The sequence below is a fragment of the Hyperolius riggenbachi genome, chromosome 12 (genome assembly GCF_040937935.1).
Source record: "Hyperolius riggenbachi isolate aHypRig1 chromosome 12, aHypRig1.pri, whole genome shotgun sequence".
Lineage (NCBI taxonomy): Eukaryota > Metazoa > Chordata > Amphibia > Anura > Hyperoliidae > Hyperolius > Hyperolius riggenbachi.
Window position 1 is genome coordinate 202,918,387 of NC_090657.1, and position 17,674 is coordinate 202,936,060.

At 47.0% G+C, this 17,674-nt stretch overlaps 1 protein-coding gene across 1 annotated transcript in view; it reads right to left on the reverse strand.

Moving 5' to 3' along the window:
- Positions 1–3,827: 3,827 nt before the first annotated feature.
- The window catches only part of LOC137541208 (uncharacterized), a 37,215-nt gene continuing 23,368 nt past the window's right edge, over positions 3,828–17,674 (reverse strand). The window contains exons 4-6 of the mRNA XM_068262388.1: positions 17,168–17,227; positions 7,596–7,743; positions 3,828–5,061 (exon numbers count right to left, since the gene is read on the reverse strand). Of these exons, the coding sequence (XP_068118489.1) occupies positions 4,328–5,061; positions 7,596–7,743; positions 17,168–17,227 (942 nt within the window). The 3' untranslated portion in view covers positions 3,828–4,327. The remainder of the gene's footprint in view (positions 5,062–7,595; positions 7,744–17,167; positions 17,228–17,674) is intronic.

Here is a 17,674-nt window from a genome sequence, read left to right on the forward strand (position 1 = left end):
GGTTGCCAAAAAGTTAGTAAATGAACAGTTGTGTGATTACAGTCACATTCAGGCCCCAGCAGGGAGATTTTATTTTCCCCTGGAAATAAAACAAGACTGTTCTGAGTTAGTATGGAAAATGAAAGGTCCTCTTGCTCTGGATGTTGCAACCCACTGCAGTGACACAACCACTAATTCCCATTATACCCAGCAGCCCCAACTATTATCTGATATGACTCAAGTGAGAGTGTCAAATCCTAACCATTACATAGCAAACAACTGTTAAATAGTTCCATGCAAGTCTGCTGGCAACATAATGATATCCCCACTGGTGCTCACCCGGTGTGCCTCAGTAAACAACATCTAGGGTACCATAGAGTTGTGGAACTTAGGCTAGTGAACTCTTTTATGTCTGTTATGACAAAACAGAAGGGACCAATTGTCATCCGCAAATTGAAAGTTGAGAGCTTCTTCAGTAACCGTATTCTAGTGTTACACAGACATCATTTATAAACATTACACCTAGTGTGCTTAGCACTTCAAGATCAAAGCATGAAAACTTTTGTGATGCACAAATTTACTTGCCTCAGGAGGGAGAGCCTCTGAGCCCTTCAGAGGCTTTCTCCATCCTTCTCTGTCAGGCCATTTCACCAGTGGGACCACCGAAATGTGGCCACATTGCACCTGTGCAGTAGTACGGGTACGGACCCGCTTGCACTTTGGCGGAAAAAATCTGAGCCTGATAGGGTCAGTACTACAGTGCAGACGGCTCACACATGCACAGAAGCACGGACCTGCTCAGGCTTTGGTGGAAAAAAGCCGAGCACGATCAGGTCGCATTCTGCGCATGCGTGCTATTGATCAGGCATGAACCATTGACAAGCCCTTGTCAGCGGTTTTCTGTGGAGACAGCAGGCTGGTGGAGGAGGCTCCAGAGGCTTTCCTCTTTTCTGAGGTAATTCCCCAAATTGGACACTTTTCCGCCCTAAAGGTTGCCTTTAAAGCCCAGCCAAAGGCTACAAGAATACACAGACAGCAAGGTTAGTGCAGTTGGGAATGTCTTACCAGCCATGCTATTGTAGTATCCGTATTGTAGGATACTTCAGATCTTTGTTATACTTGTGAGCGACCTGGTTTGTCAGCATATGATTTTGAGTAATCCAGTTGGTTTCAGGTTACACTCCTACATGCATGTTAATACATGTTAGTTTAGTATATATTATGGTATTGAGCAGCGCCTAGATTTATGGTTTACACAGGATATTTCAGGTCACCTCCCAGTTTTATGTTGGGGCTTTGACTGAAGTCCCCCATAGGATAACACTAGATGAGTGCATGCACTGCTTAGCATTACAAGATGAGAGCTCTGACCAGTGGAGGAGATAAAGCTACGGTTAGAGCTCCACCATAAGACAGATGCTTCAGAGGGGCAGAGGCTGCAAATGCTCTACATCAGGGATTCCCAACTGTCCTCTGGATTCCACAACAGCGAATGCTTTGTAGACCTCAGCACAGGAAAATTGTGCTAATCAGCTTGATCACCTGATTACTGGAGATGAATTCCACAAAACATGCACTGCTGGTAAGTCCAGAGGAAAGGTTGACTACCCCTGGTCTGCCCTACAGAAAATAAAGTATCGTTATCTGGCCAGTACGACATGCAGAGCAGTGCTGAACTAGTTAGAAATACAGTATCACTACTATCTGTGTTTACTTTTAGCCTTTAGTCGGGCGTCAGAGCCTAATTCCCAGCAAGTACTGTATCTAGTCCTGTGCAGAAACTCCTTAATGAGTGGATCTCAAGTAAATCAGTCTTGAAGAGAAACTGCTCTTTCACTAAACGGTTGCTATGGACATACCAGTGCTGCAAATTTTGCCATCTAATGTTATTAAAGGACCACTGAAGCGATAAAAAATAAGCAATTAAAGGACCACTCCAGCCAAAAAATTAAGCAGTTAAAATCTGACTGACAATCAAAAGAGAAAAGGTTAGGCAAGCACTCAGGATGACCCGGGGATGAGATGTAGCAAGTATTTGCAGATTAAACTTTTTTGTATCCTCAGCAGAGGCTACGTGCTCAAGACCGTTGGTGAGCAGTATCATGGAACATATTGCAAGAAAGGAAGGAAATGGTCTGGCACTGTAGCTTTTAATATATATCAGCAGGCATACATGAGTGAAAACAATGGTGTGGCATCAAGTGGCATAGTAGTGCTCTGTATCACAAGTACTTATCGTGCTGCTGCTGAGGTGAGGGAGGGACGTCTGTGGGCGCCAGTGGGTGCACGGCCTTACGACCGTTTCGCTGTGGAATAAGCCTTGCTTCTTCTGAGGCCGTGCACCCACTGGTGCACCCACTGGTGATACAGAGCACTACTATGCCACTTGATGCCACACCATTGTTTTCACTCATGTATGCCTGCTGATATATATTAAAAGCTACAGTGCCAGACCATTTCCTTCCTTTCTTGCAATAAAATCTGACTGAACTGACAGGTTTTGGACCATTCCATCTCTTCATGGGGGATTCTCAGGGTTTTCTTTGTTTTTAAAAGCATTTCCTGAATGGTAGTTGCTAAGTCTAACTGACAAAATAGTAAGATACCAGCCAGCCTCCCTAACGGCAGTTAGACAGTTTAACTGCTTTTTGGGAAATGCTTATGAAATCAAAGATACCCCTGAGTATCCCCCATGCGGAGATGGACTAGTCCAAAACCATTTGGTTTTTGTCAGATTTTAATTACTTACTTTTTTGCTGGAGTGGTGCTTCAAATTCTGACAGAACCGACAGGTTTTGGACCAGTCCATCTCCTCATAGGGGATTCTCACGGTTTCCTTTGTTTTCAAAAGCCTTTTGTGAATGGCAGTTACCAAGTCTAGCTGACAAAATAGTGAGCAAGTGTGTAGGAAGGCTGGCTGGTATGTTACTATCTTCACCATTAAACGGCTGTTCAGGAAATGCTTTTGAAAACAAAGGAAACCCTGAGAATACCCCATGAGGAGATGGACTAGTCCAAAACCTGTCAGTTCTGTCAGATTTTAACTGAAGACCTTTTTTTTTGCTGAAAAGGTCTTTTAAATGAAAGATCACCTTTTAATTTGCCGTCATCTGAGATTTTTTTTAAAACTGTCAGTAAGCAGAACTTTGTTGGAGGCCTAGAATTTGTACTTTATTTGCAGTACAGGCTGCAAATAGTACAGTACAGTACAGATTGCCTCGTAGAACCGAAATTTGGCACAAAAAGCTAAACCGTGAACACTCTGATATCAGGTATTGTGTTAAGAGCTGTGCCTGAAGAAGCTTAAGGGCTCGTTCCCACTGTTGCGACGCGATTTCGGCCGCATTCCGACACTTGTAAAAACGCATGCGGATGCGTTTCCACATGCGTTTTTACCCGCGATTTCGCATGGCAGGGTGCCATGCGAAATTAACCATGACACTGCCAGGGCTAAATAAAATTGAAAAAGGTGCGAAATCGCACGCGAAATCGCGGGTAAAAACGCATGTAACAAACGCATGCGTTTTTACTATTAAATACATTAGCGGCGATTCGCACGGATTCCCGACGCAGGCGAAATCGTTGGCTCTTTTGTGCGTTTTTTTCACGCTGAAAAAAACGCACCTCAACAACGCTACAGTGGAAACAGGCCCATCCACTTGTATTACATGTGCGGATCTGCATGCGTTGGACGCATGCAGATTCGCGATAGTGGAAACGAGCCCTTAAAGGGAACCTGAAATTAAAAGAAAAAAAAAATCATACATACCTGGAGCTTCTGCCAGCCCCCTCCGGCCTGATCGCTCCTTCGGTGCCGTCCTCTGCCTCCTGGATCTTCCCGTAAGGGCTCCCGGTATCTTGGCCAGTTGGGGCTTACTGTGCATGTGCGGCCTGACCTCACGCACCCACCACCGTCAGCTTTCTGCGCCTGTGCAGAACCCTACTGACCGTGGGCGTGTGACGGTTGAGTGCGCGCAGCCGCACTGTGCATACGCCAACTGACCTCGATTGGCCAAAGATACCGGGAGCCCTAATGGAAGATCCAAAAGGCAGAGGATGGCGCCGAGGGCGTGATCAGGCCGGGAGGAATCCCCAGGTATGTATGAATTTATTTTTTTTCTTTTCATTTTAGGTACACTTTGAACTTGACCAAACAAACCCGTGGAATGTTCCAAACGTTCCTATAAACAGAGCCAGTTCCAATCCAGATGTAACAAAACCGTGACGTGGCCGGTGATTTCATACAGAGATGAAGCTGATGGGTGCAACACAGCTCAGCAGCCTCCATCTAACACACAGGAAGAACAGAGCCGTGTTCTGTGATGTTCTGAAGAAATATCAAAAGCGATTATTCGTCTTTATGGTCCCATTTGTGTCTCATCAATGCTGATCGGGTCGAGTACTGCCTCCCGCATTTATGGCACTTGTGGCGTTTTTTCTGTCCATGCGTCTTAACGTGTTTGGTCAGCTCACACCTCTTGTCGAACCGCCGGTCACATTTGTCACACTCGAAGGTCTTACCTGCTTTGTGTCGCCTTTCGTGGACCAGAAAGCTGCTTTTATGGCCGAATTTGGCCCCACAAACCTGGCATACAAAAGGTTTCTCCCCCGTGTGAGCCCTCTGGTGTATGATGAACTGTGACTTGTAGTCGTATTGGATGCCACAGATGGGGCACGGGTAGCGCTTCACAGCGTGGTTTTCGGCTTTGTGTCTTATGAGGTCAGCCTTAGAGGAGACGTGTTCCCCACAAGCTTCGCAGACAAACTGCGGATCATTGGCGTGAGATTTCAAGTGTTTTTTCAGGGTTTTCTGGTTGGGAAATGAAGCATTGCATTTGTCGCAGAAGAAAGCTCCATCCTCTCCATCTGTATCAGTTCTCCTGATGAATTCAGAGGTTGATGCACCATCGACTCCATTCTGGGAATAACTGACTTCCTCCGTTTCTTCCTCCTCATCTTTTTCTACCTCAAAGTCGGAGTATTCACAGTCTGGCCTCCATTCAGGGGAGCTTTTTCTTTTTGGGGAGTCCTCGATTTCTTCCTCTGCATCCTCCTCTTCCTCCTCCTCAGTGATGGAGCTCTCTGTTGGAGAAGAAAACACTCAATGAGCATACAGTACTGTGATGATGCTGCACATTGTGAACACCATGGATGGATGGGAGAACCAAGTTCCAAAGCTTTATGTCCTATACAGCACATCATACCAGACAACAAGATCTGACATGTGATATGTGTGGTTTAGACCCCAGTGATTTGGATGCTGGCTACATAATTTGATATAGTTTCAAGTCTCAGTTTTTATGCATCTGTACCCGTTATTTGCCTAACCACTACGTCCTTCCATAACAAAAAAAGTCCTGATGCCTAACTTTACAGCTCTAGTCCTACTTCAAATATAAGCTCTAGTTAAAGTCCATAAAAAATGTCATTTAAAGTGTACCCAAGGTGAGGCGAAATAAAAGTGCAGAATACTCAAGCAGCTAAGGGTGACCCAGAACCACTAGCGAAGTATAGGGGACTAAAATAGATTTTTTGTTGCCTTCATAAAAGATAATTTGCATATTCAGCAGGGCTGTGGAGTCAGAGTTGGAGTAGAGGAGCCGGAGCAATTTTGGGTATCTGGAGTCGGTGGTTTAATAAAATGAGGAGTCGGAGCCAGGAGTCGGATGATTTTTGTACCAAATCCTTAGTTCTGGTAAGTATTAGACTAAGGAGTCGGAGACGAGGAGTCTGAGCCATTTTGGGTACCTGGAGTCGGAGTTGGAGATTGAGTCGGTGGTTTCAAAAACTGTGGAGTTGGATTTGGATGATTTTTGTACCGACACCACAGCCCTGATATTCAGCAGTAATGCATTGCGGAAAGCCACAGTTATTCACTTAAAGGCAACTTAGTGAGAAGAATATGGAGGCTGCCCTATTTATTTTCTTTTAAATAATTCCAGTTGCCTGGCAATCCTGCTGGTCTATTTGGCTATTGTAGTGTCTGAATAACACCAGAAACAAGCATGCACCTAATCTTTTCAGATCTGACAATAATGTCAGAAACGCCTAATCTGCTGCATGCTTGTTCCTGAAAGTATTAGAGGCAGAGGATTAGCAGGGCTGCCAGGCAACTGGTATTGTTTTACAGGAAATGACTATCGCAGCCTTCATATACCTCTCACTTCAATTGTCCTTTAAAGCTGGATGAAGAGGGAAGACACTGGATCTGCAGAAGCGTTCCACATCCTCCTGGCACCCACCGTCGCCACACATGGACCCCTGGAACATATGTTACGTTGCCATGCTTGTCCTCATGCACGAGCGGGTCCGTGTAACTGCTCAGGCATGGCTGTGCTCGCGCATTAAGAAGAGGCAGTGGTCTCCAGGAGGACATGGGAAGCCTCTCATGTTTTCCTTTAAATGTAACACAGCAAAAGCAAGCATGTGGGTTAAATAATAATAGGAAAGGAAAATACATTGCCCAGCACATTTTAAGCATACCTGAAGTGATACGTAACATAATGAGATGCACATAAGTAGGAAGTCCCTTTGGGCACGTTCTCACTATGACGATTAGCAGGTGATTCCCGCTAATCGCCAAAGCACTAGCGCAATTATAACTGAATGGCAGTAATCTTGGCATTTGCGAAACGCGTTGCCTGCAGCATTTCACGGCGATTCTCGAGTGATCGTGGTACAGTGCTTAAACAAGCACTGATCGCGATCTTCGCAAATCACAGAAGTGTAAAATGATTTTACCTCGCTAACTGCGGTAAAATCACCCGCGCAAAACCCATTCTGCGCTTTTAAGTGTGACTAGACCCTTCCTGTCTTCCAGTACAGCGAAAGTAAACTGGAGTAAAGGCAGCTCACATTTGGGCACGGGCTCCATCCATTTTGCATCCACTTGTGGCAATCTGCGCCGTCCACGATCGCCACTCATGTGTCCTACCGAGGATCCCCACCGCTCAGTCCCGTTGTACTCAGCCCAGAGGCCAGCAGGAGCATGGGGCTCTCCATAGGATGCAACAGACCAATTCTCCCTAGCAACAGGGACAATTTTCATTGGTCCACCATGAACCAATGAGAATTCTCCCTGTTGCTGAGGGTTACCATTGATCTTTTGTAGCCCAATGGAGATCCCCATGCCTCTGCCAGCCACAGGGCTGTGGTAGGAGGGGCTGATTGGTGACAGGACATGTGAGTATTATGTCACGGCATAGATTGAAGTGGGCGAGGCGTATACGGCAACTAGCCTAGTGAGAACAGTTACTGTCCGTTCTCATAGGCTTCCATAGCATACATTTTCTGTCCGGTCCGGTAAATGTGGAAAGTTCCGACGCGGCAAACAGATCGTTTTTTTAATCTTTTTTTTACAAGCTGAAGCAGATCCTATTTTTAACATTAGGATCCGCTATTGTGTTGAGTAGAGGTTATAAAACCATCCCTAACGTGAACGTTTTTTTTTAAACATGTGAACCGACCCTAGTAGAAAGTAAATAGAAGATAAAATGGCTATAGCTGAGGGCATCAGGACAGCTCACAGTACATGCCTGCTCCCCGTTTCTCATGATCTTTTCGGCTCTGGTATCCTTTAAGTATGGAAAGAGTTGACTATTGGCCCACTACATTACCTGAATCCCAGTGTTCCTGGACCTCCCAGGTGCGACTCAATGGCCCGTGGTCTGTAACAACCTCACTGAACTCCTGCTTGTGCCTCTGGATGTAGCTCCATTCATCCAGTGTAAAGAAGACCGCTACCTCACCACACTTCACTGGGATCTGGAGAAAAAAAACACATCTGGGAAAAACAGGGAAGCAGGGCTGTCAACCACAGCAACCAAACAGTTTCCAATCTTATATCTGCAATAGGATAATCTGCAGATCTCACCAGATAAGCTTACTTAATAATGGCCATACATGAGGCAATTTTGTGGGCCAAATGACCTTCTGATTCAATAACTTTATCAAATCGGAAGAAAATCAGTGGAGCAACATGTCCACCTGATCGATGTTTTGACCGATTTCTGGGCCAAATTCGGTCGAAAGGATCAATTTGACATGCTGGAAAATCTCAGTTGCAAGTGCTCGATCGGGTGTGCGGTGGTAACAGCGTTTAGTATCATAATGACTGATGTACCCAACAGACAATTGTAAAGTGTCCCGCCGTGCCGGTGTGAAGTGTTTTAAAGTCCACTCTCCACCGGAACGACTCCTGACCTACTCCCGTCACCTCAAGCGCCAGTACCACGTGACACAGTGGATCTTGCCTCAGTCTTGGATTTGCCGTCTTGCGTACAATGTTGTTCTGGCGGCATTGTTCTGGTAGAAGCCGAGAGTCGACTCTCCCTGCACTAGGAAAGTAGGGGAATATAACAAATATATTCCCCTACGGATTACCTAGCCCAGGGATAAAATAATCCTATAGATCAAAATCTTATAAAAAAAGCTTTCCATGTCCTCCTCGGTGCCACGGTGGCAGCAATAAAGCTTCCCGAACAGCGGGGATGTAAATATTTGCCTTCCCGGCTCCAGCGCAGATGCAGTATCGGCTCTCTGCTCGGAGATAGGAGGAAATAGCCGATCACTGTCGGCCCGCTCTACTGTGCAGGTGCAAGTCTCCTGCGCCTGCACAGTAGAGCCGACCCGACAGGGATCGTCTATTTTCGCCTATCTCTGTGCGGAGAGCCGCAACAGAACCCCCGCTGGAGCCAGGAAAGGTAAATAAACCAGCGCTTATTAGGCTTGTCGAGGAAGGATTCCCGGACACTTCGGGGGAGCCAGCGCTGGATTGCCATAGGGGAGGGGGAAGCCTTATTGGGACCCTGAGGCTTCCCCCTCCCGAGGTGAGTAGCCCCCAGGGGAACTTTTTTTTGTTACAAGTTCTCTTTAAGGGCTATATTGCCATTCTTGAACGCTAGAAGCTGAACTAGGGAGATTAAACACAATTTTTGCTGAGTGCCGTTAGGTACACTAAGCCTGCAACATTTTGTCAAATACAACCTTGCCACAGGAAATAACTCATATACTAGGCCTGAACGATTTTAGGAAAATATTGAATTGCACGATTTCTGTGAGAAAGTGCGATTTCAATTCGATTCACGATTTCAATACACAACGAAGGATCAGCACACCAATGGCAAGTATGAGTTCCCCCAGTATAGGTAGCCACATATAGGTACCCCCAGGATAGTTTAGCAAACAATAGGTGCCCTAGGAAACTTTAACTAGCTATAGCTGCACCAGTATAGGTAAGCCAGCTATAGGTGCCGCAGTACAGGTTAGCCAGTATGGGTGCCGCAGTACAGGTTAGCCAGTATGGGTGCCGCAGTACAGGTTAGCCAGTATGGGTGCCGCAGTACAGGTTAGCCAGTATGGGTGCCGCAGTATAGGTTAGCCATTATGGGCGTCGCACTACAGGTTAGCCAGTATAGGTGCAGCAGTATGGGTTAGCCAGTGGATAGGTGTCGTAGTACAGGTTAGCCAGTGTATAGGTGCTGCAGTACAGGTTAGCCTGTGTATAGGTGCTGCAGTACAGGTTAGCCATCCAAATCCCCCTTCCCTTCATGTATATAGGCAAACCCCCCTCATGTATATAGGCACATCCCCCTTGCCGCCACTAGCCTTTGTAACATACTTTGCTCCTGGCCCCCTCCTCCGGTAAAGTTTTTAAATTCCAATTGGCTGCATTGCATAGCTGCAGGGGGAGCCACGGTAAAGAGCGAACGAGTGCTCGCATAGTAACGCGGGGCCTGTACCAGGAAGTGTGACATCCCTTCCTGGCGGCCAGCGTCACTAGGCAACGCTTGCCTCCTCTTCACCGCGGCTCACCTTGCGGCTATGCAATGCAATGCGGCCGATTGGAATTGAAAAACTTTACTGGAGGAGGGGGCCTGGAGCAGAGGGGAAGGCCAGGAGCAAAGTATGTAACAGCGGCGTCAAAAAAAACTGCTAATCAGTAGCTGTTACTGCTGCAGGCACAGTGGCGGCTGCTAATCAGTGGCTGTTACTGCTGCTGGCACAGTGGTGGCTGCTAATAAGTGAGTGTTACTGCTGCTGGCACAGTGGCAGCTGCTAATCAGTGGATGTTATTGCAGCTGGTATAGTGGTGGCTGCTAATAAGTGAGTGTTACTGCTGCTGACACAGTGGCAGCTGCTAATCAGTGGCTGTAACTGCTGCTGGCATAGTGGTGGCTGCTAATCAGTGGCTGTAACTGCTGCTGGCATAGTGGTGGCTGCTAATCAATGGCTGTTACTGCCGCTGACATAGTGACAGCTGCTAATCAGTGGATGTTACTGCTGCTGGCACAGTGGCAGATGCTAATCAGTGGCTGTTACTGCTGCTGGCACAGTGGCGGCTGCTAATCAGTGGCTGTTACTGTTGCTGGCATAGTGATGGCTGCTAATCAATGGCTGTTACTGCTGCAGGCACAGTGGCGGCTGCTAATCAGTGGATCTTACTGCTGCTGGCATAGTGGCAGCTGCTAATCAGTGGCTGTAACTGCTGCTGGCATAGTGGTGGCTGCTAATCAGTGGATGTTACTGCTGCTGGCACAGTGGCAGATGCTAATCAGTGGCTGTTACTGCTGCTGGGATAGTGGTGGCTGCTAATCAATGGATATTACTGCTGCTGGCATAATAGTAGCTGCTAATCAGTGGCTGTTACTGCTGCTGACACAGTGGCGGCTGCTAATCAGTGGCTGTTACTGCGGATGGCACAGTGGCAGCTGCTAATCAGTGGCTGTTACTGCTGCTGACACAGTGGGGGCTGCTAATCAATGGCTGTTACTGCTGCTGCCACAGTGGCGTCTGATAATCAGTGGCTGTTACTGCTGCTGGCACAGTGGCGGCTGATAATCAGTGGCTGTTACTGCTGCTGGCACAGTGGTGGCTGCTAATCAGTGGCTGTTACTGCTGCTGGGATAGTGGTGGCTGCTAATCAATGGATATTACTGCTGCTGGCATAATAGTAGCTGCTAATCAGTGGCTGTTACTGCTGCTGGCATAATAGTAGCTGCTAATCAGTGGCTGTTACTGCTGCTGACACAGTGGCGGCTGCTAATCAGTGGCTGTTACTGCGGATGGCACAGTGGCAGCTGCTAATCAGTGGCTGTTACTGCTGCTGACACAGTGGCGGCTGCTAATCAATGGCTGTTACTGCTGCTGCCACAGTGGCGTCTGATAATCAGTGGCTGTTACTGCTGCTGGCACAGTGGCGGCTGATAATCAGTGGCTGTTACTGCTGCTGGCACAGTGGCGGCTGCTAATCAGTGGCTGTTACTGCTGCTGGCACAGTGGCGGCTGCTAATCAGTGGCTGTTACTGCGGATGGCACAGTGGCAGCTGCTAATCAGTGGCTGTTACTTCTGCTGGCATAGTGGTGGCTGCTAATCAGTGGCTGTTACTGCTGCTGGCATAGTGGCAGCTGCTAATCAGTGGCTGTTACTGCTGCTGACACAGTGGCGGCTGCTAATCAGTGGCTGTTACTGCTGCTGGCATAGTTGCTACTGCTACAGTGGTGGCTAATAACCTACAAAAGAACAAAGGGGGAGACAGAGTGGCGAAACAAGGTGGCCCCTGCATGCAGCACTGCAACTATGGCCTGTGGGCTGTAGAGAGCTTGGGGGCCACCATTAAAAGGCTCGGCCGGGCACATTTGGCCCCCGGACGGGACTTTGGACATGCCTGACCTAGCCTGTCCTCTAGTGGTGTAATTCAGAATACAGCTATTGCCATCAGCAAGACAAGATGTACGCGGCTGTGTAGCTATAACATTATAGCTATACCGGGGTCCACTAAAATAATAATAGCAAGATTTGATAAAAAAAATAAATAACATTAAAATTAATTTTAAACAAAACTGTCAGTGGCAGCAGCAATCAGATGCCACTAACAGAAAGCTCTGTTGATGGCAACAAAAGGGGGGAGATTAATTTGTGTGCTGAGTTGTACAGCTCTGCAGCGAGCTGTTAAAGCTGCAGAGAACTGAAGTGTAAAAAATCGCCTGGTCAATAGGGGGGTGTAAGCCTGTGGTCCTTAAAGAGGCACTCCAATGAAAATGATGTAATAAAAAAGTGCTTCATTTCTACAATAATTATGTATAAATGATTTTGTCAGTGTTTGCCCATTGTAAAATCTTTCCTCTCCCTGGTTTACATTCTGACATTTATCACATGGTGACATTTTTACTGCTGGCAGGTGATGTCGCTGGAAGTACCCGCTGCTTGCTTTTTTGACAGTTGGAAGCAGCTGTAAACAGCTATTTCCCACAATGCAACGAGGTTCACAGACAGGAAACTGCCAGGAAGATGGTCCTCACAGTCTCCTGTGGGAGGAGTTTCACCACAATATCAGCCATACAGAGCCCCCTGATGGTTTGTTTGTGAAAAGGAATAGATTTCTCATGTAAAAAGGGCTATCAGCTACTGATTGGGATGAAGTTCAATTCTTGGTCACGGTTTCTCTTTAAGTGATTAACAGACACTGCTAATGCCTTTCTGAACAGTCAGATATGTGAAGAAAATAAACACACACATTTCTGCTAATTCAACCCCTTATCACCATATGAGTAAAGCCCCATGCACACGCTCAACAGCAGTCTTTACTGCTTTCACAACTCTTGTTGTAAAACAAGTTGAAACACCTCAAAAAAGTATTTTGCCATTGTTTAACCACTTGATGACTGAGTGTTTTCCCCCTTGTGGACCAGAGCAATTTTCACCTATCAGCGCTCCTCCCTTTCTTTCACCAATAACATAATTACTACTAATCACAGCGTAATGATCTATATCTTGTTTTTCTCGCCACTAATTAGGCATTCTTTGGGAGGTACAGTATGCCAAGAATTATTTTATCCTAAACGCATTTTAACATTAATAATAATAATAATAATAATAATTTTAAAAAAATGAAAAAAATCATTTTTCAGTTTTTGGCCATTATAGTGTTAAAATGAAACGTTCTACTGTGGATAAAAGCCACACATTTTATTTGCCCGTTTGACCCGGTTATTGCAACGTTAAAAAAATTTCCCTAGTACGTTTGGTGCGAATATTTTATTTGGAAATACATTTTTTCAGTTTGCGACCATCACTAATTACAAGCCCATAAATTAAAAATTAATAGTAATACACCGCCTTGACATAGATTTTAAAAAAGTTCAGTCCCTAAGGTAACTACTTATATATATTCTCATGTAAATTATATATATATATATATATATATATATATATTAGTTTGGGTACTATAGTTAATTATAAAAGTCAGCGTGGGGATTTTTATTAAATAAAAATGGATTTTGGTGTAATATACTATTTGGCCACAAGATGTCCTCAGTCATTATTTCCGATTCACGTACCTAAGCATGTGAATCGGAAGTAATGCGTAGCAGTGTAACAGGAAGATACAATGAATGCCAGCGTCTTGTAGACGCTGTTATTCATTGAATCGGAGACTTAGATTTATGCTGCTGTCCTATTCATTAACTTCCCCTCTAAGCGGCGGTAACGGCGGTGTGCGCACGCGGGCGGACGGGAGAGAGCGTCGGCTGTTCCCCGCTGCAGACTTGTATTCACAGCCCTGGTGCATTCTGTGAATTTTTGCAGAGCGTGGGGTGGGCCTACTCCTCTCCCCATCCTGCACCTTCCGTGTCCTGACCCCTCCCCCTTCTCTTTACTTTACCTCCTTTGAGGCCCATGTTATCCGCCTCTACCATCCCCTCCCAGCCATTATTGCAGTCCTATACCGCCTCCCCTCCAGTACAATATCGCACTTCCTAGAAAACCTTGCCTCCTGGCTCCCACACATCCTGTCCTCCGACCTACCAACAATCATCCTCGGAGACTTTAACATTCCAATTGATGAGCCTACCACCTCTGCTGCCACTCAGCTTCTCTCGCTCACCAACTCCCTTGGCCTCACTCAGCATACTAACGCCACAACCCACAGTGCTGGTAATACTTTGGACCTAATTTTCTCCAAAGCCATCACACTTACCAACCTGGACATTACACCATTCCCCATCTCCGACCACCACCTCATCACCTTCACCCTCACTCCATCCAGCACCCCCTGTCCCCCTCCCCAAACTGGACGTTGGCAGAGAGATCTGCGCAACCTTGACCCCAATGTACTAGCCACACCCCTCCACTCTCTCTCCTCCTCTTTCACCAGCCTAACTTGCCCCAACGAAGCGGCAGCTCAATACAACAGTAACCTCTCCGCAGCCTTAGGCCATGCTGCTCCCCTGACCTTTCGTACCAACAGTCGCCCCAACCTTGGCACACTGCCCTCACAAAAAAACTACAAAATGAGACACGAGCTGCAGAACGCAAATGGAGGAAATCCCACCACAACAATGATTTCCTGGGATACAAGACCAAGTTGCAGATGTACCATACTGCCTTCGCTGATAGTAAACAGATATGTCATCTTTTTGCCACCTTCAATGCCCTACTTAACCCCACACCTCCCCCCCCAACCTCCACCCTCTCAGCCACTGACCTATCAAACTACTTTATCAACAAAATTACAACCATCCGGAGGGATATTTCTCTCCTCCACTCTATCGCCCCCGCCTCCCCACCACATCCGACTCCTGCCTCTTTCTCCTCCCTTACCTCCTTCAATCCTGTCACGGTGGAGGAAGTCAACCAGCTGCTGGCAACTTCACCTGCCACTTCCTGCCTCCTAGATCCGGTCCCATCTGATTCTCTGCGCCCACATTTTTCTGATCTGGCCCCTGTCCTCACTCATCTGTTTAACCTCTCCTTCTCCACCGGCATCTTCCCCTCCATATTCAACCAGGCCACTGTGCTTCCCCTGCTAAAAAAATCTTCACTTGACCCTGCTCTGCCATCCAACTACCGCCCAATCTCTCTCCTACCTTTTGCCTCAAAAATTCTTGAACGCCTGGCCCACCAACGCCTGACCAACTTCCTTAACTCCAACCCCCTACGCGATCCCCTGCAGCCCATTCTACAGAAACAGCCCTCACCAAAGTAGTAAACGACCTTGCCCTTGCCAAAGCCGAAGGTAAATACTCCATCCTGCTCCTCCAGGACCTCTCCTCGGCATTTGACACTGTCGACCACGCCCTCCTCCTCCACTCCCTGCAGCTAATGGGTATTCAGGACCTAGCCTTAGCCTGGATCTCCTCCTACCTCTCCAACCGCTCCTTCACAACATTTTTCAATGGCTCCTCATCCACTCCTACACCCCTCTCAGTTGGTGTTCCTCAAGGTTCCGTCCTAGGACCACTACTGTTCTCACTCTATACTGCCTCAATTGGCAAAATCATCTCCTCCATGGGTTTCAATTATTACCTGTATGCCGACGACACCCAGATATATCTCCACACCCCAGATCTCTCCTCCTCTACCATGGACAAAGTCTCTGCCTGCCTCACATCAATTTCCTCCTGGATGGCTGCCAGGTACCTGAAGCTTAATTTGGACAAGACTGAGCTTCTAATATTCCCACCCCGCACAGCTGCACCCCTCCCAGATCTGCACGTCACTATTGAAAATACTACTATCCACCCTACTTCCCAAGCCCGCTGTCTAGGCGTTACTCTGGACTCTGGACTTTCCTTTACAGCCCACATCCAAGGTATTGCCAGATCCTGCAACTTCCACCTCCGCAACATCTCCAAGATCCGCTCCTACCTGTCCCCTGACACCACTAAACTCCTTATCCACGCCCTTGTCATCTCCCGCCTAGACTACTGCAATTCTCTTTTATCTGGCCTCCCCTCTAACCGTACTGACCCACTTAAATTGGTAATGAATGCGGCAGCCAGACTGATACATTCTTCTCACCGCAGCGCCTCTACAACTCCGCTCTATAAAGCACTACACTGGCTCCCCATCAGCTTTAGGATCAATTTCAAAATCCTGTGCTTGGCCTACAAATCAGTGCACAAGACCTGTCCGACCTACATCTCTGATCTGGTCCACAGGCGCATACCAGCCCGCCCCCTCCGATCCTCCAATGACCTGCGCCTAGTCGCACCACGCATAACTCAGTCACACGCACGATTGCAAGACTTCACCAGGGCTGCCCCTACTCTCTGGAACTCTCTCCCACCAGCCGTCAGACTCGCCCCCTCCTTTAATACCTTCAAACAAGCTCTCAAGACTCACCTCTTCACCCTCGCATACCCCCCTACACCAGCACCATAATATGTTCTGTTAGACCCCCTCTCAAAAGACGCACCTATTGTCTCCACCCCACCCTTTAGATTGTAAACCTCTGGCAGGGCCCTCCTCCCTAATGTATCCAGCTTGATTATGCAATCTTACTCACAACCACCCCTCTTGTAGACTCGAACAGTCTATTTTGACCTATGACACTGTATTGTTATCAAATAATTTGCATGATCTTGTTTTGTTGTGAGTTTCCGTATGTTCTACCTGTATGTTAACCCATTTATCTATTGTGCAGCGCTGCGTAATATGTTGGCGCTTTATAAATACAATAAATAATAATAATACTGCACGGTGTGCATCAAGTAGAGCTGATAAGAAGTCAATCCAACAGTTAAGGTGCGTACACACGAACTACTAAATGCAACGACGGGTCCGCCGGACCCTCCCGCTGGGCGGTCTTTAGCCGGCAGTATGCGCATGTGTACACGCTGTCGGCGGACTGATAAGGCTGTTTCTGAAGGATCCGCTCAGCAGATTTTACAGCAGAGAGGCAGAGCTGTGTAATGAAATAAACTGCTCCTAGTAGTTGTGGTAATGTGTGCCCTTACATACAGTATTAAAAAAATGCTTTAGTCGATAAAGGTCCTTTAAAGAGAAACCGTGACCAAGGATTGAACTTCATCTCAATCAGTAGCTGATACCCCCTTTCCCACGAGAAATCTTTACCTTTTCTCAAACGGATTATCAGGGGGCTCTGTATGACAGATATTGCAGTGAAACCCCTCCCACAGTGTGATGTCAGGACCATGGTCCTGACATCACACTGTGGGAGCCTTGTTACATTGTGGGAAATAACAGCTGTTTCCAACCGCCAAAAAAGCAAGCAGCAACTCCTTCCAGTGACATCACCTGCAAGCAGTAAAAATGTCACCATGTGATAAATGTCAGAATGTAAATCAGGGAGAGGAAAGATTTTACAATGAGCAAACACTGACTAAATCATTTATAAATAATTATTGTAAAAATTAAGCACTTTTGTTCATATATTATTACACCCACCTCTCCAGTCAGCTCATGGATTCCCCTGTGAATAGAGTCCTTCTTCACAATCACCCACTCCTGCAGAAGAACCAGACAGAACATCAAGTGAGCCACGAGTCCCTGCAAGATTCTAAACAGAGTTCACTGGCAGGTAACAGCAGGCCAATGTGTACTGGGGCTACAGTGGTAATGTCAAAAACTGGACTTCACCATTACCATAAGGTTGGTTTTACACTTCATATGACCCTACTCCAGGGTGTGGCGACAGGGTCATATGCATAGGCCCGCCCCCTGGTTAGTAGCATACTCCCAGCGTGCACACTGCCTGTGTCCCCATTGACTTACGTTACTGACGCAGTGGGGCTCCGGGTGGGGTGGGGGGGTGCACTTTGGCACATATGCAGGCCGGAAAGCAGGGGGAGGGGTTTGGAGGGGTTGTATAGGAGGTATAACTGCGGAAATATCACCCACAGCAAAATAGAATAAGAAATGTGGCAGCACAGGATCATACTGCATGTGCAGGGC